Here is a 21,990-nt window from a genome sequence, read left to right on the forward strand (position 1 = left end):
AAGAGAATTTTGTACTATAAATGTACACTTTGCTTGTTTTTTTATTTAAAGATGTAGACTTCCCTCAGGTGGCTGTTTTGGGTGCATTTTTGCACTTATGCAAAAAGAAAAAAAGGACAAATTATTACAAAAATAAATGTTTTATTGATACAGTGCTTGTTATGGATGTTGGGTGAATTTGCATCTGGTGTTTTAGTGTAAGGAGGGCTGTGATCTCTGTAATCAATCAGTCAGTCAGCTGTAAAACTACGAGCTACAACAAATCATCTTCTAATCCAGGCTTTTACAATGACAGGTTTGGGACACAGGTGGCTTTTGGGTGGTTTATTTTTTACTTAAGATCAACCGTTCTACTTGCAGAGTTCAGTCTAGACTTTAAATAATTGACAGTGATTTATATACCAAACATAACTCATTAGTTTGGACAGAAATGGCAGCTATTGTAGAAACATTATTCAAGACATTATGTGTTATTGTTCTAAAGTTATTCTACAAAATGTACTGTTGTCATACATTAAAATATCCACACTTGAGCAGTGCAGAAATCACATTGATAATTGCAGTAATCCCATCTGCCAGTATGGTGATTAGCAAGTTTGCTGTGGTTTAGATCATTATTTTTTCCTATTTATTCATAGACTGAACAACTAAAGTCTTCATTGCGAAAATAATTGATTATTCAAATGAAGATAATCATTTGTGAAAACAATCAGTTGCATGTTTGATGTAAGAAGCTGAATCACTGGCATATATAGTGAATGATCATAACCAACTCCTAAGAACTTTATTAGATTTTTAAAAGTAATTCATTCTACAAATCGAGAAAGACATGACTGCCTGTGGGTAATGTTGAATAATCATAAACAGTCCCAAGATTGACGGACCATATCCGGGTTAGAGGTTGTTCTATGTTTGATTCCCCAAGTCATTTCCTAGTTCTTAGCATGTTAGCACCAAGCTAACTACCTTCCCGTATTGAAAATATTTGACTTCAGCTAATCTTACTGAGATTTCCACGCGGGCGTTTCTTCGACACAGGGACAGGGGAGTCTCGACGGGTCTGCGGCTAGAACGCGTAAGCTGTTAGAGGTGTTTTTTTACCTGCATTAACCGAAAGTGTCATTAGCTATCGAGTCGTTATTCTCCGTTTAACGAGAAGCTAACGTGTTAGCATCATCACAGTAGATGAGGGATTGATCATGTCAAATGGAAATAAGACTCGAGTCATTTCAGTCACACTAGTGAATTTAAAGGGCATGCACTGTGCATTAGCTGACAGGACGCTGCCAGAGATGATTATGTTTTAAATGTGATGAAAATATCAAGAAATCGACTCATTATGTTGTGTTAATGCTGCTTTATTACCTCAGCACACTGCATTTATTTGACAGCCTTGCTTACTTTGGATGGAATTTGTGTCAATCATACCTTTTTTTTGCAAAACAAACATCAGCTGCAAAAAATCAGTCCTGGTGCCAGTATTAAGTGACTAAGGTGGCTTTTAAATTTGTCATAAAATAATATCAATCAATTAAAACAGGATCGTTTTAATAAAGGATGATTGTTTTAAAGGTAAATACACATTAATTTAAGAACAGTCTAGCACTAAATAGTTTATTGTGTTTATTTGCAGGGGTGTTGCCCTGTAGGCACAATATGTATGATTCCATAATTTTATTGTTTTTAGGTGCACAAAATGGGCCACACAGTTGGTTTAGTGGTTAAAACTCCTGCCTTTGCAGCAAGGCGACCTGGGTTCATGACCCAGTCAGAACAAGTGCCTTTCAGCATGGAGTTTGCATGTTCTCCCCGTGTTTTCTCCAGGTTCTCCAGTTTCCACTCACAGTCCAGAAACATGCAGATTTTGGGATTAGGCAAATAGGACACACTAAATTGACTGCAGGTGTGAGAGTAAGTGTGAGTGAGTGTGAATGCTTGTTTGTCTCTATGTTTTTCTCTACAAAGTGAAGGGAACTGTGTAGGCATCAAAACATCCTGGCCTACAGTATAAGGTCTGCAGTAAAATTTAGAGTAACAGTGTAACATTTGCCACAGTCATGGCACAGACGTTGCAAGGCCACAAAGGGTCTTGATGCCGTATTACAAAGAGGGAGATTTCACATCAGAAGTAACTCACAGCTGGACAAGCAGCGGTGAACAACAGCGGCTCATCAATGAAGCAGCAAAGAGACATCAGCTCTGAATGGGGCCGTCACTTCAGTAATAGTTTCACTGTTGATAGCATGTGAGCTTTGTGTAGGACAGGATCACATTTTTTGTTGTTACTTTTTGTTTATCAGTTTTGTTAATGCAATGTCAGTTAGACCAGGTGCTGCCATGGTGAGATCTGGAGCGACTGTGAACTTTAAATAGACATTTGTTTCACATCTTTATTTCTCTCCACATACTAGGGTGTCAGATCTGGCCCTGGATAGTTGAACAGTTAATGCACAGAGTAAAGAGGAGGAAAATCGCAGACAACACAGAGGACGGCGTGGAAAGGTATGAAACATTTTTTACTTGCAGTTCCCTAAACCACATTAACTTAGTTTGTCATTTTCGTGAAATATTTTAACTAAGGCATTTCTGTTGTCTTTGCTTGATCAAGCCCTAAGGAGCAAACACTTGCTACTTGACACTTTTGGCATTTGGATTTCAGTATTAATGTATTATAAATTTGGTGGACTTTTATTAAAGTTGGAAAATAGACTACACAAGAAAGAACTAACATCCTCTTTTTTTTTTTTTTTTTACAAAAAGGGACCTTTCACATGCAGCGCCTAAATGCTTGAAGACGTCAGACGTTTTTTTAACGAGGCGCTTGAGTGTCTTGCTCCTGTTATGTCACTCATCGCAAAGCAACCAGAACCTTAGAGCTGCAGAGACGAGCAGACTCACTACATTAATTAACGCATTAAACTAAGAAAAATAATCAGAACTGATGTATAACTCGTGTGAACAAAATACACTGCATATTAAGGTTGCCAGTGTCAAATCCATTTGAGAATAAACCCCAGGTTTAAAATCTTTATAAAACTAGCTTTGCACATATTTATTTGGAAAGTAAACATGCGCATTCATAGACCTGTAAATCCTGATCAGCGTGAGTGTCTGTCCTCAGCATCCGAGAAGCAGCAGTAGGTATGACAGGGGTGGACGAGCTGTCGGACAGCATGGAGGTGGTGGAGATGGAGGACGTGAACCCCATCCACTTCCAAGTGGGGAAAAACACATGGGATGGCCTTCGGAAGATCATTCACAACAGCCGCCAGAACACTGGCATGTTCATCAACAAGGCGCCACATGATTTCCAGTGGATCCAGAGGGATGAGTCCAGCTCACACTCTCATCGTATCTACTACCTTGGTGAGCTGGGAGACGTGAACCCAAGGCTCTGTGATGGATTAATTCACAGGCAAATAATCTCACTTTCTACGATAAATGTCAGAAACTAAGAACGTCGGGCAGAATTCTGTCGTGTAGACGTTTGAATTGTGAGTTGTGGAAACCACAGTAAGATGCTTCAGAAGTAGCATGCTTCTGTGAATAATCTGTGGACACAGCTGGTGAGTCAGAGTTGCCAGCCAGGAACTTTTTTCCTGCTCATTTGAATTCTGAAGATCTGCAGTGAATGTAATTCAGTGTGTGTGCTGGAGATAAAAATGAAAGTCAACACCATTATACTCTGTACATACTGTATTTCTGTTGCAGCTGCCTTGCACAGAATGTCTGCAGAATGGTCTCAGTTTCTTAGCTTCCACATCTCAAGCAGTTACATCTGATGTGTGATATTAGTTTGCAGACCGGTATTGAATTTTGTAATGTGTGCCTGGTAGAGTCTGTAGAATCTGTGATAACTCACTTCATGACTACACCACTTGATAAGTTGAATTTATTTTTAGCTTAAATCAGTTCATCACTTTTTGCTAATCAATCCTAATAAGCAACATTACAAAAGTTATTTGTCTTTATGACCTCGTTTTGACCTGGCATTAACATCCATTCTATGTGGTCTGATCACATGCTGTCTGATCTAAACTCGGCTCAAACCCGAGCTCATCTACAACACAAAAGCTTAGCTTTACTTGGACTTGTATTTTCTTTCTAACAGGAATGTCGTACGCCAGCAGAGAAAATGCTTTACTCTACTCAGACATTCCGAAGAAGATCAGGAAAGATGCACTGCTGGTTTTGTCATGGAAACAGATGCTTAATCACTTTCAGGTGAGGAGAATCCTTCCTCCTCGTCCTCCTCTCTGATGCTATTCTCACCAGATATTTCATTCTTTAGACAATTTAGAAGCTGTTAATCATGGTAGCAAATTTCTCCACTGAGGTTGAATTTCTGGGTGTGTTTACCCTGACCAAACTCTCTCTGTCCCTGTACTTGCTCGGCCAACATCGTCTTGTTATGCACCCTCCTGTCATCTCTGACCTCAGGCCAGTCCACACAGCAGGGGCATCTCCCTGGAGGAGGAGCTACTGCGAGAGAGGAAGCGTTTGGGGGTTTCTGGTATTACCTCCTATGACTATCACCGACCCAGTGGCCTCTTCCTGTTCCAGGCTAACAGCAGTCTGTACTACTGCCATGAAATCAGAAACAACATTGTGAGTTAAAGGACAATTAAGTGTTTCCCAACCCTGGTCCTCAGGGAACACTGCCCTGCATGTTTTAGATGTTGCCCTGCTCCAACACACTTGATTCAGATGAACAGCTAGTTACCAGGCTTCTGCAGAGCTTGGTGACGAGCTGACTAACATGCAGTGCAGTGTTCCCTGAGGACCAGGGTTGGCAAACACTGAATTAAGTAACACTGTCATAAGGTTGGTATTAGCGCACTGTTTAGCTCTTTTTACACTTTACACATTAATAACCAAATATATGGGAATACATTTTTTTAAAAAATACAGGTTTATTTTAACATATAAAGCCTTTAATAAGCTAAGAAGTATAGTTCTTAGTTTAGTTTATGTAAAAAGGAGGATAAACCAATGTAAAATCAGTTATCAGTGTTATGTTAGAAGAGCGGTTTGTGGGTTGTTAATCTCTGTCATCGTAGGTGATTGAGCTTTGTTTTCCTCTGTTTTCTCTGCATGTATGTGCAGACTGCTCCAGTCAGTCCCATAGAGATTAAAAGCCAAAGTTCCGGCACACGCATGGACCCCAAGATCTGCCCTGGGGACCCCGACTTTATTAGCTTCATCAACAACAATGACATTTGGGTGACCAGTATCAAGACAGGTGAAGAGAGGAGGCTCACTTTCTGTCACAAAGGTCAGGAATGAATCATGTCACTCACACTCAGTCTCATCTGGTATTCTGGGTTTTTTTCCACAGTGTTTTCTAATGATCTATTTGTAACGTTCAGGTATCAATAACCCAAAAGAGGACCCCAAATCTGCTGGTATAGCCACGTTTGTTACACAGGAGGAGTTTGATCGCTTCACTGGATACTGGTGGTCACCAGCTGCTTCAGAAGGTGAGTGAGGAGTACACACACACTACAAAAATGCAAAATAATAGTAATTAGTCAAATTTATTAGGAATTTCATGGCGGGGGATATAATATTTGAGTCCAAAAGTGGTCTTTAGTGTCAGTCAGTCAGTCATCATCTAACTGCTTTATCCTCCTCCAGAGGGTCGTGGGGGGTGCTGTGCCAATCTCAGCTACATCGGGCGATAGGCGGGGTACACCCTGGACAGTTCGCCAGTCCATCGCAGGGCCACACACAGCTAGAGACAAACAACCATTCACTCTCACACTCACTCCTATGGTCAATTTAGAGTGTCCAATTTACCTAATCCCCACATTGCATGTTTTTGGACTGTGGGAGGAAGCCGGAGAACCCGGAGAGAACCCACGCACACACGGGGAGAACATGCAAACTCCATGCAGAAAGGCCCTTGTTCCAACCGGGGCTCAAACCCGGGTCTTCTCGCTGCAAGGCGAGAGTGCTAACCACTACACCACCGAGTGGCCCGGTCTTTAGTGTAACTTGTGTAAATCTTTCTTTTAATTTGTGCCTGTTCTCCTGTCGTGTGTTTGGCTCAGAATCAGATGGAGGTAAGACTTTACAGATTTTATATGAGGAGGTGGACGAGACTGAAGTTGAGATCATCCATGTCCCGTCTCCGGCTCTGGAGGAACGTAAGACCGATGTCTACAGATACCCACGTGCAGGTATGCAGCAACTAACTAAAAAAAACTTGGTGTAATGTTTAGAGCTGCAACAATTATTAGTCAACATTAGAATAGTTTGTCAACAGAAAAAAGTTATGTTGTTAATGCAACAGTATTTTTATAAACATAAAGATACTTATTCCAAAAGGGGGATGTTTGTGTTTTTAAATAAACAAGTTAGTGTTTAGGTTTTCTAACTGTTTTAAAGAATTATCTTTTGCTATAACTCCGTTTTATTTACTTTCAGGTAGCAAGAATCCCGATATTACTCTCAAACTAGCAGAAATCAGGATGGATAATCTCGGCAAAGTGAGTGGTCATCTGTTGATTAATCCACCCACAGTGAATATAACACTGTAACAGTTTGTGCTATAGTGAGCTTTGTGATGTGTTGTTTTTTTTCTTCAGATAATCAGCACGCAGGAAAAGGAGCTGCCTGTATCGTTCACCAGTCTTTTCCCTGGTGCTGAATATATCACCAGAGCTGGATGGACAAAAGATGGCAAATAGTAAGTTTCTTCTTCTCTTAATGCTGGACTCACACATATGTGGTAGAGGTGTCAACTAAAACATTTCTCATTCACTTTGAATGGAACATCACCATGGGTCTGTTGGTTCATATTGCTAAGGAATCACATCACTTCATAATCACTTTAACAAAGCCCACTGTCAAGCATTAATGTGACTCCTACACTATGTGTGGATCCAACATAAGAGTATGTAATGTTCAGTGTGTCTACGTATGAGTGCCACATCACAGGAAACAAATATTAAATACAATAATAGAATAAACGTGGAATCACATTTAAGATCCATTAAGACGGCTGATTACTGCAGGAATAAATGATGATTTGAACCTGTTTGTTCTGCACCTGGCCATGGTGCATCTGCACCCCGATGAACATGAACTGGTCCCTCAGGTGATGATTTATTTATTTATTTATTTATATGTTTATTTCGGTCATGTCAGTTAGATCACTCATCACACATCATCGTAGTGTAGTTCACACAATACACATAACCGAAAGGGAAAGCGGGAGAAGCAAAAAGCTTATCTAGTCCCGCCCCCATTATCCACAGAATACCGTTTTTCATCATACAATACATAATTATTCTTTTCTTATGACATTTTGACAAAAACATGTTTCAGCATCAGGTAGCACTCAGAGATGCAGTCTAGCTCTAGACAGTCAATCAGACTCCATATGTGTCTATACATGTGTCCATAATATTCCGTCGTGAGTGACAATCTCGACTTGTTGCCTGGCATGTTCAACTTCACAAAAGTCACAAAATTATCCAGTCAGTAGAGGTCAGCCAGGATAGAGTGAGCTTTTATCAAACACCTGACCAGATATAGTTCTTGCAGGTCATCCATTATCCAGTGATCCGTGCCAGAACAGAGATTCAGATTTGATAAATCAAGAGTAAAACCTTTTCATAAAAGTAGTGTCCATGTTAAAATGTATGGAATGTAATATATATTCATTTAGATTCATGATTATTATTATTATTGTTATTATTATTATTTTTCATATATATTATTATGGGGTGGAGTGGCTCAGTCGTTAAGACCCTACCCTGTGTGCGAAAAGACATCATGGTCGCAAGTTCGATCCCACCCCTGGCTGATTGTACTTAATTCCATTGTAAGTCGCTTTGGATAAAAGCCTCTGCTAAATGACATGTAATGTCATAATGTAATGTTCATATAAAAGCACTTCAACCACTATATTGGTTGTCTAATTAAAAAAATTGGCTGTTGATTGAAAAATCTATATAATTTTCTGTATCATATCTACTGAATGGAATAAAATTTGTTTAAAAACAAAAGTGAACCTCTAAAACCCAGACTGAGGTAACATGGTACACATTTCACACCTCTCCCTGTGTCAGTGCGTGGGTGGTTCTTATGGATCGACGACAGCAGCATCTCCAGTTGGTTCTCCTCCCTCCATCACTCTTCGTCCCTGCACATCAGGATGAAGCCAGCAGAAAAAAGAGTCTGGAGGACCTGGGAGACATGATCCAACCATTCATCATCTACCAAGAGACCAGTGACATCTGGATTAATGTAAGGCTTGATCTTTAACTCCTTACCTGTCATGTCTGACACAGTCTGTTCTTATCAGTGTCAGCTGCATAATTACTGTTTTGCTTTTGATAAATATTTATCAAGGGGGAAAAACATAATAATTTCTGTTTGTCCTCCAGGTCCATGACATCTTCTATCCTTTCATCCAAACCAGCGACGACGAGATCACCTTCATCACTGTGAACGAGTCGAAAACAGGCTTCTGCCACCTGTATAAGATTACGTCAGTGTTACAGCAGGGCAGTTATCACTGGGCTAAAGGCTACACACACTCTGAAGGTAACGCTGTGTAAAGAACATGGCCTCACATGTGGCAGGGTCCCTAGAAATATAGTTGATTGTCAAGTTTTAAAAATACCAACAAAAAATCAGTTTCTACATCTTAAAGTCAAGATGAATGTCTATCAAAGCTGGGTCATCTATGTAGTAGAAATGTGAAATAACATAACTTTATTCATTGACTTTAGTACAAAGCACAGTGTAGTTTTGAAAAAGTTTTCCTACCTTATCCTATAATGTCATTAACAAGTCCTGTATTTTCTGGGAGTTAGTCCCTCTTCATATTAGTTTTCTGGTTAATATTATCCACTGATTATGTCATAGTGTTGTGATCCATTTAGTTGTTAATTATATAGTGATTATGGATGTTAAATGGGTGGACTATTACCACAAAAAAACTTGTCTGACCCACTTACGTGACATTTGTGCTGCTCTTGTGTTCAGATGACTTCAAGTGTCCAGTCAGAGAGGAAGTGACTGTAACCAGTGGGGAGTGGGAGGTGCTGGCCAATCACGGAGCAAAGGTGAAGCATTTTACTGTGTTACTGGTTCAACTGAGTAGTTTGAAAGTGCACTGCATCATGGGTATTTGACAACAAGATGCAGACATGGGACAGGTTTAGGCTGCATTTTCTAAATGCAGACATTTTGTACGTTTTCAATTGACAGTAAAATATTAAAAAAGACTTCTGTTTTTGATGTGGGTGGTGCCTAATGTTTTACATTCTCGCATTTATGTGTGTGACGAATATCAGAACATTACTCTGAAATAAACAACATAGAACATTGAAATAAACAAAATAGAACATTTCAATTGATTTGATTTTAAGATAATCCTTTTTTATATTACCTGAAAAGAACATTATTTTACAAACTATGAAGAAAGGTAAACATAACATTAGATGTGGATGTACAATGGAACTTATATAAATAAATTGAAGTGCAGTTCAGAAAAAAACTTAACAACCGTCTTTCTTCCTCTGTGGTGTTTGCTTTAGCGTTCCTCTAGTCCTCAGATTTGGGTGGATGAGGCAACAAAGCTGGTTTATTTCCAGGGAACCAAAGACTCTCCTCTGGAACATCATCTGTACGTGGTGAGCTACGACTCTCCTGGTGAAATCGTCAGATTGACCAAACCTGGGTTCTCCCACAGCTGCTCCGTGAGCCAGGTATCCAACCACACACACACACAAATCTATAATGAGTTATAGTATGGTTTGACATGCGTTTCCTCTGGGTTTAGACCTCTGTTGAGACGCATGTTTTCACATAGAAGGCTACTCAGGTCACCAGTAGTTTTGAACTTGTTTTAAAGACATTTAAAGGTTAAATGTGCAAGAATTAGTGACATCTAATGGTGAGTGTAGACCACAACAAATGGATGGATGACTCCACTGCCAGGGAATTATGGTGGTCTTCACATAACAGAAAGGTTGTGAACCAGGGCTCTCCTTTTTTTGGAAAAAAGCAACTATTTTGTAGGAGTACAGACGATATACGTGTAAAATGATATCGTTATTGTACAATTTTACAATATTGCCATATCGCAAATTACATTGCGATATGGCAATGATAGACATTTCACAGAATTTCAGTATAAAAGTGTCTGTGTTGATATTCAGCGACACATAGCTCACAATAACAATGTATTTACGATGCAAGATTAAGCCATTACTAAAAATAAGATACAGAAATAACTTGCATAACAGTTTGAGACCTATGTTGTAAATACTTTTTCACCACTGTGTCCACTCTCTCTTTAGGACTCTTTGGGATTTGTGGGTAAAGCCATTAACCATCACTTGTGTTGTTTTGTTTGGGCTGCCCTTAAAACACATCAGCTTTAGATGGTAGCCTCTGTAAAGCAAGCCTCTTATTTTAAGTGCATATAAAAGGGGTTATTCTAAGGCTACATAGGATTTTAAAGGGATTATATACCACCATACAAACTTACTTATGGGCAGTGTATTCAGTTTCTTCCAATAAACATTAGAATCTAATTTGCATTAGGGGTTTAAACTACACTTGTAAACACAAAAACAAAACCATTGCAAAATAATTAATCAAACTGATTTTTTCTGTTTCTTCCACACAGACATTTGACATGTTTATCAGCCATTACAGCAGCTTGTCCTCCTCACCCTGTGTCCACATCTTCAAGCTGACCGGCTCAGACAGTGACCCGCTACACAAAGAGCCGCAGTTCTGGGCGAGCATGATGGAGTCTTCTGGTACCGAGCGGTTTATCTGTTTATCACAGACAGCACGGTGTCGATCGACTGTGAGACGTTCTGAAGAAATTCTGCTCTTGTTCGTCTCGTTTCAGGTTTTCCGTTCGACCACAGTCCTCCGGAGATTTTTAACTTCACGGGGAAGTCGGGCTTCAAGTTGTACGGCATGTTGTACAAACCACACAACCTGGTCGCTGGCAAGAAGCATCCCACTGTCGTCTTTGTCTATGGTGGTCCGCAGGTTTGATCTCTTCCCCTTTAAAAGCAGACAATTGATTGGTAACTCAACTGTTTGAATTGATTTGCAAAACAATTGCCTTTGTTTTATTTGTAAAATATTTAATTGATGATGGAAAAAAACAGCAAAAACTAAGGACAATTTTACAGTACACTTTAGTGTTTCTGCATCTACCTACGTGTATTCTCTTATTGCTTAAAGTTTGCAAATATGATCCACGAATGCATTACAATGTATTATAATAGACCACTGACACATTGGAAGGGAATCTCACACACTACTGTTTTAATGTAAACATAATAATCCAATCCAACTTTATTTATAGCACTTTAAAAACAACAACAACAGCTGAAACTGAAAGTACTGTACATCAAAGATAAATAAAATATAAAAACGTGAGACTTAATACACCTAAGAACAAACAATAAAACATACAATAAAATACTGTAGAAAGTATAAAAACATCACAAGTCATACAATGAAACTATAAAAAAGATAAAATCAACGTCTCATCCTGGGTCAAAAGCCATAGAGTAAAAATGGGTTTCAGTAATAAGGATTATTATCCAGTAATATTACAGAATCTTACATGATTGTGTGTAATTTAAATTTACTTAATTGCAGATTAGTTTCCCTATAGTGCTTGATAACAGTGCTGAACTTGAGGGACGTTACACACAGATAGAAAATACTGTTCAATTGTTCAACTATGTACAATTAAAGCACTACATACACTTCAGATGTAGTGCAGGTTAACGATCAGGAGTCTGTGCAAACTTTGTGTTGCAGTGTGCTTTTGTGAAACTGACGAGAGTTCACTTGTCTTCTTCCAGGTGCAGTTAGTGAATAACTCTTATAAAGGAGTGAAATATTTGCGGTTGAACACTCTGGCATCTCTGGGCTATGTGGTGCTTGTCATCGATGGACGAGGTTCGTGTCAGCGAGGACTCCGGTTTGAAGGAGCTGTAAAGGACAAAATGGTATTTATATCTATATTGTATTATTATTATATATTATATATATCGAGCGTCTATAGTGATGAAGTCAGAGCAGTTTCCTGCTTCCTAATGTTTGACATATATAGAACAATGTAAGAATGTTGAGGTTTTTAAGTGCAATGTTGTTGAGAGAAATGCTTTTTGTGCATATTGTATGAAGTGAGTACACTTTTGTTTGCTTGTGCGCAGGGACAGGTGGAGATTGAAGACCAGGTGGAGGGTTTGCAGTATGTAGCTGACAAATACAAGATTGTGGACCTGAATCGTGTCGCCATCCACGGCTGGTCATACGGAGGCTTCCTCTCACTCATGGGCCTCATTCATAAACCCGACATCTTCAAGGTCAAAACCATGCACACTTGGTATTGTTTTTATTAACAAAATGACAGTGGTGTATTAGGGGACACGTCAGGACATTTGGTTGGGATTCAAATGCAGACTTTATCAAATTAATAAATGGAAAATATGCATACTTTACACCTCCAGTTAATTAAATGTGTTTAATTTAGGGATTTAATCTTGTCAACTCTCAGCTTGTTTGAAGTAAGAAATAAAAATGGTGAATTTGAAATCGCTTTTTTCTTTTTCTAGGTTGCCATTGCAGGAGCGCCGGTGACATTGTGGATGGCCTACGACACCGGCTACACGGAACGATATTTGGACACGCCTGAAAAAAACCAGCAGGGATACCAGGCTTGTTCTGTTGCCCTGCATGTTGACAAACTCCCAAATGAGTGAGAGCCATGATTTTAATGTACACATTCTTATAATGAAGCTTTTGATTCTGTGTCATGTTTGTGTCCATCAAGTAAATTAGACTCCAACTTGATTATAGTAATTATAGTGCAGTCTATACGTCTTGTCATGAAGGGCAATGTGTGTAAGTGTACATTTAAATTCTGTCTCTGCTGTTCTAACAGTTAAATGTTGTTTTTTTTCCTCTGTACATCACAGGCCCAACAGACTGCTGATCCTGCACGGATTTCTCGATGAAAATGTGCACTTTTTCCACACTAATTTCCTGGTGTCTCAACTCATTCGGGCAGGGAAACCATACAGCCTGCAGGTAAGAGGATTTACTTTACTGCTGTTACTGGTTCTGATTCATCGCTCTCTCTAGGTGTGATAATTTGAAAGGGTTCATTGTACCGCTGCAACTAACGATTATTTTCATATTCAGTTAATCTTTCGATTATTTTCTGGGTTAATCAAGTATTCGTTTGGTCCTTCAAATTTCAAACCTGGAAATTAAGATTAAGATGATTAAGTGTTTTGTTTTGTCCACAAACCGAAATGATTCAGTTGTAATGATTTATTTGTTATATGGAGCAAACAAACCAGAAAATATTCAAGTTTAATAAAAAATCAGAAAAATTATAGTATTTATCAATTATCAAAATAGTTGACGTTTAATTTAGTTACTACGTTTAGTTTAGTAATTGATTAATAATCAATTATTAATCCATCAAGTAATTGTTTCAGTCCTAGTTTTTTGTGTCATCAAGCTTTTTATTTTAATTATTCAAACAACTTGTTACAAAGAAGATTTATGTCTGTGTTAATGTGAAACTGATTTTTTTTGTAAAGTTTTCAAATTCTAGCATATTTTTTTTCTTTTTAATTTGCCATTAGTCATGAAAAGAACCTTACAAACTTTGAAATGATCATTTCTTTAGAGCAAAAAGTATCCCACGAAAATCTATCCAGATATTTTCCCACGTTGTTAATCTGTGCTTTTGTGTATTTCCATACTTCCAGGTTTATCCCAACGAGCGACACAGCATTCGATGTCCAGAGTCTGGAGAACATTACGAGATTACGCTGCTGCACTTCCTCCAGGAAAACCTCTGATAAGCCTTTCTACACAATCTGAATCTTTCCTTCTTTGCACCCTGACCTTTCCTCGTCTCTTCCTCCTTCACGTTCCTCCATTTATTGAAACATTTTTTCACTTGATTTTATTAAATCCTCAATGGAGGCTCCGCCAAACCTCACCACACCTCAACAGTCGTTAAATCAATGGTGATGTTTCTTTTTAGCGTCACTGAATCATGACATAAGATTAGTACAATATAGATGTTAATGTCACTGTCATAAATGAGTGTCTTGTGGTGTTGAAGCTTAGTGTTATATCTGCGGAACCAGCAGAGGGCGCTGTTTAATGTAAACAAAGAGACTTGAGGCTTTCTGACTTGGTGGCAGACTGAGTGATGCAAACTTATATTATCGCATTTTTTCTAATGCATCTTTCACATATCCAACTTCAACAATGCAAACACAAAAAGAGAGAGAGAAGCTGTGTTGACTCTCGCCTTAGTTTCCTTTTTCCGTGAAGAAACACTGGAGCAGTTAGAAAACATAAACCTCCACAAGAACGTATACAAACAAGCCTCTTTTTTTTCCCTTGTAGATGATTCTTTAAGACAAATGTGTATAATTTTTTTTTTATTGTGTATCATTCCAAAAAATCTTTTATTGAATTTTGATGCATCCATATCTGGTGGAAATATGTTGTGAGCTCTTGTTGTTTCCCCCACGGCTGCTTGCTTTAAATCTGTGGGAACTTCTTTGTTTATCCTCTGCTGCTGACGACCGACTTTTGCACATTATTTGCCCCTGGTGCCAACAGACTGAACTATGAGAAAATAAGTTCCACAGCGGTTGGTCCAAGGTGCCTTGTAAGCGCTTATGGGTGCCTGCTCTTATAGTTTATATCAGGGAATCTATCCGAGGCCCTACAGTGATTTAAAAAAAAAAGAAGCATTTTTTATATGTGGGCGTCTGATGACCATCGTCAAGATGAACTACCATCATCTGTACTGAAATCAAGAAGAAATAAACATGAAGTGAACAATATCTGAAAAAGTGGTCGTTTTGTGGACATGTATTTAACCTTGTGACAACCCTCTGGTGTATGTTTTGAGTTTGGAGCAGGGATGTAAAACTCAAGTATGTTAGTAAATGAAAATAACCTCAGCAAATGAACTGGATTTATAAAGAAAATGCAAATGTTTTGACTTCAGGTGGTTCTTATCAACACTGACACAACCTGAGTCAAGTCATGTTTATTACTGCATCCACAGACTGTTAACACAGCTCTTGTTATCGTAGTGGAAAGTGTATATTTTGATCCAAACAGAGGTAGAACCCCGGATGCAACAAAACAATTGAACATTGCATACAAAGAAAAATTAGACGCTGTTTTAGTTTGAAGAAATCCAAGACATGTGGACGTTTTTGCAATCATTTTTCCAGCAAGTGGCAGTAGTGCTGAAACAATCCTGGTGTTGTGGAAGCGTTAAGGTTCCTCTCTTGTTTGTTTATTTTGACAATAATGAAAAGGATAAAGGATGGAACATGTGAAGTTGAAACCAGCATAAATATGTTTTCTGCCATTTCTTGATGTTTGATAGCTTTCTTTTTAGTAGTAATGAAGACATTTGAATGAATGAAGAAGAAAAAGGTACTATAGTATCTTCTAAATACTCGGGTGTCACGACTGACCTTCTGTTTTCATGGAGAGACCATGTTGAACTGGTTTGCAAATTATCTATTTCCTCCGACGCCTTGGGTCTTTTGGGACAAGTAAACAAGTTGTTGTTTCGTTTTATAGGTCATCTGCAGTACTGTAAGACTGCAGAAATATTTTGGAATCCAAACTCTGACCCAAACCATGTCCTGAACCATGAGTACAGACTAGCACCACCAGACCGGAGGTTCAGGGTTCCACAGTTTAATAAGGTTTGACTGAAAAATGCCTTTGTAGCTTTGAGTCAATCTTGAAACTAAATATGGAACTTTAAGGAGCCGTGACCATCATCTTCTGCTCATCTTATAATATATGTTTTTATGTCTGTGATTGTAATGTTTAATGTCTGTGGTTGTTTTTCTGTAAATAAAGCTGCTGTAATGCAAGGCAAATCACAGCAGACGGGGGTTTGTCCATCTTCTGCTACCTCCATCATTTAGTTCATATGTATTATTTTGTGACTTAAGTTCCCAGCTGGAAAAAGGCTGTTTTGATTGTCAGATATAGCAGCAAACACAGGTGTAAGATATCACACACTTAGGGAGATGTTAACCTTATCAGTTGGGCTTTTTGTTAAATGTGTAAATCTGTTGTTTTCTGTGTGTCTCAGGTTGGTTCATGGCATTAGCAACTGAAAATGCACCTTAAAGTGTCCCGTAACCTTAAGAACCACAAGATTCTCATCTTCTACCCCTTTTATCCTTCACATGAGGGTCGCGGGGCTCACTGGTGCCAATCCCAGTTGACGTAGGGGGCGAAAGTCAGAGTACACCCTCCCTGGACACGTCCATTCCATCACAGGGCGATTTGGTGCTTATGTCCACTGTGTCACTCATCACTCTTTCATGATAAGAAAATGTCTTCTTTATTCATACTAAACCCACCTGTCAGTTTGTCAAATGTCATATTTCAAGTGACAGGTCTGTGAGTGAAGAGCCACACTTAATTTACCCTTTAAAATCTTTATTTTCTTCTACATCATATAAATGAAATATAGAAAATTAAATTCAAAGTGTATGACAGTCAGAAACTCTATTTGAATAAAAACATACAGCAGTTGTATAAAAACAGTATATATACATATATACATATATAAAACACCCTTACAAAGGGAATAATGTTGCTTCAGTCAACATGACCGAATGTGTGTGATAACTTGTTATCATATGGCACAGCATAGAAATATCAGAACCTCAGGAGAGATTATTCATCTTCTTACTACTCAAGTGTAGTCATTTCAGTCTTTAAGTCTTTTTTTTTTCTGTCGGAACATTATTGCGACAGACTGAGCAGCTTATTGTTTTATGGTGACAGGTGTGATCTTCATCAGCGTGGTCCTCAGAGAGCTGCTCTGTCCTCTTGTCGACATCCAGAACATTGTCTGACTCTGGTCCACATTTGACTCTCCAGGGAATCTGCCGTTGAGATTTGACTCCCCACAGCTGCTGAACCACCATCCACCTGCAACAAAAGAGCATCCACGTTAAAAACACAACGCTACTTTCTCATTTCATTCTCTTTTTTTCCCCCAAGTTTTCATGTGCAACAGGATGAGGCATTCGTACCTGAGAGCAGCTCAGCACAGTTGACGCCTGCAGCGAGGTCGTTGTCCTGGTCAGCGGTGGAGAAGGGAAGACCAGTGGACATGACATGTTCCCCCTGATGTCCAGGCGACGTCTCCTGCTCCAGGTGGACGGTGAACTTCTTCTCTTCTCCGTCCAGACGGAACTGATAACGCACCGTCTGTCGCTCTCCCGCCTGATCAGAGAGCTCCACCTGCAGGACGTACTGGCCTTGTTTGGAGAGAGAGTGAATGTTCTCCAGGCCCAGCCAGAACTCACCTGAGGGGCGACAAAGGTCAGGTTAAATATTTGCCGCTAAAGAAACATTAACAACTTATTATTATTATTATTGTTGTTGAACATTTTGATGTAACTATACTATACTGACCATCGATGCTGCCAAAGCCTTTCTTATAGCTGTCCCACTGCTGATTAAACTTCTGGGATCCATCGTGACGTTTCTGGATGACAGTCCATCCTCCTTCTGCAGAGAGAGCAGAGCAAAGGTTGAGTCAAAAGCACATCACACATAATTCAGAAAAAGAAACATATTTCATGTTTGTGTTTGTTGATTTCCTTGTCGACTCACCTGAAGTGATTTCACAGAGGACTTTGAACAGCGGGCTGTTGTTGGGTTGGATTGTGTAGACGCCGCTGGTTCGCTGTCCTCGCACAAACACGTCGTTGCAGTCTTTGGGCAAATCTGAGAAGATCAGAACACAGAAAAACCAGATTAGACTGATCTCAATATAAACTGTCATTTCCTCTCTGGACAAAAAAGAATGTGTCCGAAAGAAGGTGATAAAAAGTCTCGCTGTGGCCTACAATCATAAAGTACAGTAGGTGTGAGTGTATGTTTTTCAGTTGTCCTCATTCTCCTGATCTTTGGACTGTGAGCTGCTCTGCCAGCGAGTCACGTATCAAAGAAATCAGGTGCAAAGGTGAATGTTTTTGCTTTTATGTCACTGGCACTGACTGTAAATCATTTGTCGCTGGCTGACACAAACTGAAAGAGGTGTTTGTTTAATGTGACCTGTAAACTTGTGCTGGTATGTGGTCATCAGTCATTTAACTCTTTCCTCATCCTCCGAAGAATTTTGTCCCCTTTGTCGCTCTTAAACCATTTCAAATCCCGCATCAGCTTGTCTTTCTTACCTTGTATTTCTTTGATGAGCTCCATTTCTCCCTGCAGCGCCGTCTCCTCTCTGTGTCTTTGTGATTTCACTCTCTTCTGTTTCACCTGAAGGAAACACAGTTGTTCATTTTAGTATCGATCGCCTCCGTGTCAGACATCAGAGAATTACACAGTGTTGGTCGTGTGATGACTGTGACTCACTTTGCTCTGCAGTGTTTGCAGGTGCAGACTCTGCTTCTCCAGCTTCTCTTGCTGCTGCTTGATTTTCTCCACCAGTTGGTCGATGCGTCTGTTCTGAGCTGCCAGCAGCTTCTGGAAACAGCAGGGAAACAAACAGCTTTTTATTCAAGTGTTCACTGATTTGTTCTTGGCTTTATCTTCACCTCAGCACATAAAGTCACGACATGACAGCAGTCCTTTCCACTCACCTGGATAAATGGAGCTCCTGAGTGATCGCTGTAGTTGCTGTCCAGGTTTGGCGCAGTCAGGACTTCATCCACCTTCTCCTCCAGCCTGTCCATTCTGGAGTTGATGTCCTTGTTCTGCTTCTTTACCCCCTCCACGTTCTCCCTCACCTGGTCAGCGAGTCCTGCAACCATCTTCTCCCTCTCCTCCGCTCTTGCACCTCTGGTCTGCAGAGCGTCTTCTTCTTGCTGCTGTTGCTTCTTTTCCAGTTCGTCCACTCTGCCACCAAAGTCTCTGAGCTTGGCGTTGACTTCTCTCATCTGGACTTTGGTCTTGTCCACGTTCTCCTTCAGAGCCTGGCCCAGCTGCAGGAGGCCATGAGCCACCACATTAACATCGTCCCAGGCAGCATATATGTCCCGGCCTGGCACAGCTTTTCCACCAGAGGGGAAACCAGAAGCTGCGTGCACCAAAATGGTGAAGAGGAGGACAAGGAGCTGTGGCATCCTCATCTTTTTTTTTTTGCGTCTGCTGAGAGTGTCAATGTCTGTGTGTCTGTTTGCTGATGAGAGGCATGGTGAGGCTTTTATAGCTGAAGTGCTGCAGCAGAGGTCCTCTCTGATTGGCTGCTGGAGCTTGAGTGGGGGCGTGGACAGTTTTTCATTGTGGTTATCCTTCTAGGGACGTGTGAGGACATGATGCAATGACACATCTGCATTACTCGTTACAGTGATACAGGGATGTGATGTGAAGTCAGGTTTTTTCTTTTTTCTTTTCAAACTCAATGCACATTTCTTTTATTCCACTCACACACAGCTGGTAAAATGACAATTCCTTGTACAAACGTCTTTTATTATTGCTGATACTATGAATGTACTGTATGTATGTATATATAAATATATATATGTATATATATGTGTACATATGTAAATATATGTACATATATATAGAATAACTGTACAACTCAACATCATCAAATTAGCCAATTATGATCTCATTTGATCCACTGTGTTCAAAATAGGAGTGAACAATGCTCACAAATCAAACTTTGACTCCATAATCATAAATGACAGTTTGTCTTACAGGACATCAGGATGTCCTTTGTTGTGATCACTCAACTATAGAGGGAAGTCAAAGTATCAAGAAAAACATTTATTTTACTGTAATATGAGATCAAGAATACGAGTGGGTTACTAAATCTGCCTATAACAGGCTGTATACACAACTTTACATGTGTGAATACTGACACGGACACTCTGACAGTCTGTTGTTGTTTATCTCAGTGAGCGAGGACGGAGTCAGCACACTGTGTGAGTCTTCAGCGTGAATGAGGAATGCCGGAGAACATCGTGAAATGGAGGAGTGACTGTGAGAAGTAGGGGAAAGTTCAAACTTTGGGCTTTTTAACACACTCACTCCTGACAGTGGAATCAAATGTCTCTCTCTCTCTCTCTCTCTCTCTCACTCACACACACATGTGCCCAGACACAGGGCACGTGATGCACTGATGAGACACAGAGGATTTTTGACTTTGGACTTTGCTCAAGTTGTATTTTTAGGCCTTTTTTTTAAAAAAAAAAAAACGGTTTTCACAAACATTGTACAAATACTGTACACAGGTTAAAAACCAGGCACTTGCACTTTAACCTTTAAAGTCTAAAGTTTAGACTTAAAATAACTTTGTTTTTAACTGTTAATCATTCATTTGAAATGTTAAGTCGGTTTCTCCTGCTTTTGAGTGTATGACATATTTGAGGTAGTATACAGACAACACTTTTAAATGTGTTTGTGTTTTGGCTTTTTATTGAAGCACACAATCACTTAATTAAGCAAATTAATGAATAAATAGTGGCATGTATTTTTGCAGCTCTTATAATCAGTGGCACAGCAGTGACGTCTGCTGATAGGAACATGAATGTTTGAACCAAGTCATGATTATGCACTATTGTAGTTGATGCAACATTTCACTTGCTCATTTAAAGGGACAGTGCCATTTATTAGTGAAGTCATAGCTCTTTTCAAGTGAGTTAGAAAAACTTCAATTATCATAAAAACTCAAACAATGCTTAGTTTGATTTCTGACAAATGTAAAAACTCACTTAAATTTTTACACACTGGGCCTTTTAAGATTACTACTAACTAGGGGAACATGAATATCTGAACCATATGTAATCTATATCTTACAATAAGTGATCTTAAGTACATTTAAGTACTATTTAAAAATAATCTACTCAACAAATACAGGAAGGACATATGAATATCACACCATTAATGTATTATTTTCTTTAATTTAATTAGGACATAGATTGCGGTATATACTGAGTATTCATATAAAACAAAAAAAGTTTATTATATAAACATAAAAAGCAGGTGTAGGCCTCAAAAAGGTCTTACCACAAGGATTCCTTTGTTGTTCTTTTATTGCTTGTCTTCTTTTCATCATCACGTTTGACAATAACAATACATTTATACATTTTTGTTATATTAAATTTAAGGCCTGTTTTTTCTTGTTCCCCAGTCATCACTGACATTTTACCCAGTTACAAAGTGCAAGACTAAAACAAACAGTGGCACGATGCTGTAATGACATGATATCATGTACATTTCTGTACATAATTCAGCCCAAGGGACGTTTTTATATTTTTTTTCATAACCAATTTTTGTGATGTTCAGGTCCGAGCTCTGCCACTAGACAAGGCACCGCAGGGCGTACTTTACTTTCCACGTCAAGAACACTGCAGTCAGTGCACGTAACTGAGCTGCAGGCTGCTGATCTGCACGTATCCTGCAAACTCCTGCGCTGAGCTGACGTGAGGCCGAGCACAGAGTCATAGTCTGTGGCTGCAGCCAGGAGCAGCTGCATGACGCTGCTTTCCTTCCTTTTTTCCACTCGTATCAGAACATAATTCACTGATTCCAATCTGAAATTTCTGTTTTTGTACTGCGAGAATCATTGTTCAATAAAGTACCTTAAAGGGTCTTACCAGAAAATGACTTTGTTAGAAGTCACTTTTTATAATATTACTTAAGTCAAAGTCTTAATGTGACAGATACTGTACTTAAGTATCAAAAGTCCATCCATCTATTTTCTACCGCTTTATCCTCACGGGGGGGTGATCCATGGTAGGGAAGCAGTCTTTTAATTATCCCCAGAACGTTTATATTATTATTTATTTGTACTGTTTTATTTAATTTAAGGGTCTGACACAAGCTTTTTGATTCACTTCATCTATTTTTTTTACATTTTATCTGTTACCACTTATGTGCTTAGATTGCCCATTAGTATTTTAGTCTCCGGTGTTTTCCCTCGCTGGCTGTTTGTGAGTTCCATATAGC

The 21,990-nt window shown here is 39.2% G+C and overlaps 2 protein-coding genes across 3 annotated transcripts; one reads left to right on the forward strand and one right to left on the reverse strand.

Annotated features, from left to right (window-relative positions):
- The first annotated feature begins 895 nt into the window (after window positions 1-895).
- LOC122781334 (dipeptidyl peptidase 9-like) lies at window positions 896-14,879 on the forward strand. Of its 2 annotated transcripts, XM_044044990.1 has the most exons (21): window positions 896-1,075; window positions 2,412-2,502; window positions 3,122-3,366; window positions 4,112-4,224; window positions 4,441-4,608; window positions 5,107-5,275; window positions 5,370-5,480; window positions 6,054-6,182; window positions 6,430-6,491; window positions 6,591-6,691; window positions 8,079-8,256; window positions 8,397-8,556; window positions 9,001-9,080; window positions 9,555-9,725; window positions 10,652-10,787; window positions 10,883-11,028; window positions 11,859-12,005; window positions 12,213-12,365; window positions 12,615-12,757; window positions 12,978-13,089; window positions 13,782-14,879. In XM_044044990.1, exons 2-21 carry the CDS (start codon window positions 2,447-2,449, stop codon window positions 13,872-13,874), a joined length of 2,673 nt encoding a protein of 890 aa, XP_043900925.1. In that variant the 5' UTR covers window positions 896-1,075; window positions 2,412-2,446; the 3' UTR covers window positions 13,875-14,879. The 2 variants fall into 2 exon arrangements, with proteins under 2 accessions (XP_043900925.1, XP_043900926.1); XM_044044991.1 differs by lacking the exons at window positions 896-1,075; window positions 2,412-2,502; window positions 3,122-3,366 and adding an exon at window positions 3,374-3,415.
- Window positions 14,880-16,498: 1,619 nt separating this feature from the next.
- LOC122780408 (angiopoietin-related protein 4-like) lies at window positions 16,499-19,186 on the reverse strand. Its single transcript, XM_044043321.1, has 7 exons — window positions 18,678-19,186; window positions 18,451-18,561; window positions 18,270-18,354; window positions 17,704-17,817; window positions 17,503-17,598; window positions 17,118-17,393; window positions 16,499-17,013 (listed from the first exon to the last, which is right to left on the reverse strand). The coding sequence occupies exons 1-7, from the start codon at window positions 19,164-19,166 to the stop codon at window positions 16,847-16,849; spliced, it is 1,338 nt and encodes a 445-aa protein (XP_043899256.1). The 5' UTR covers window positions 19,167-19,186; the 3' UTR covers window positions 16,499-16,846.
- Between the last annotated feature and the right edge of the window lie 2,804 nt (window positions 19,187-21,990).

Source organism: Solea senegalensis, linkage group LG14 (genome assembly GCF_019176455.1).
Source record: "Solea senegalensis isolate Sse05_10M linkage group LG14, IFAPA_SoseM_1, whole genome shotgun sequence".
Lineage (NCBI taxonomy): Eukaryota > Metazoa > Chordata > Actinopteri > Pleuronectiformes > Soleidae > Solea > Solea senegalensis.

Coding starts and splice junctions, on each gene's coding strand:
- LOC122781334 (XM_044044990.1), top strand. CDS start 2,447: ATGCACAGAGTAAAGAGGAGGAAAATCGCAGACAACACAGAGGACGGC. Junction 6,492..6,590: donor GGATGGATAATCTCGGCAAA/GTGAGTGGTCAT, acceptor TTTTTTCTTCAG/ATAATCAGCACGCAGGAAAA. Junction 9,726..10,651: donor ACAGCTGCTCCGTGAGCCAG/GTATCCAACCAC, acceptor TCTTCCACACAG/ACATTTGACATGTTTATCAG.
- LOC122780408 (XM_044043321.1), bottom strand. CDS start 19,166: ATGAGGATGCCACAGCTCCTTGTCCTCCTCTTCACCATTTTGGTGCAC. Junction 18,355..18,450: donor TGCAAACACTGCAGAGCAAA/GTGAGTCACAGT, acceptor TGTTTCCTTCAG/GTGAAACAGAAGAGAGTGAA. Junction 17,599..17,703: donor CCTCTGTGAAATCACTTCAG/GTGAGTCGACAA, acceptor CTCTCTCTGCAG/AAGGAGGATGGACTGTCATC.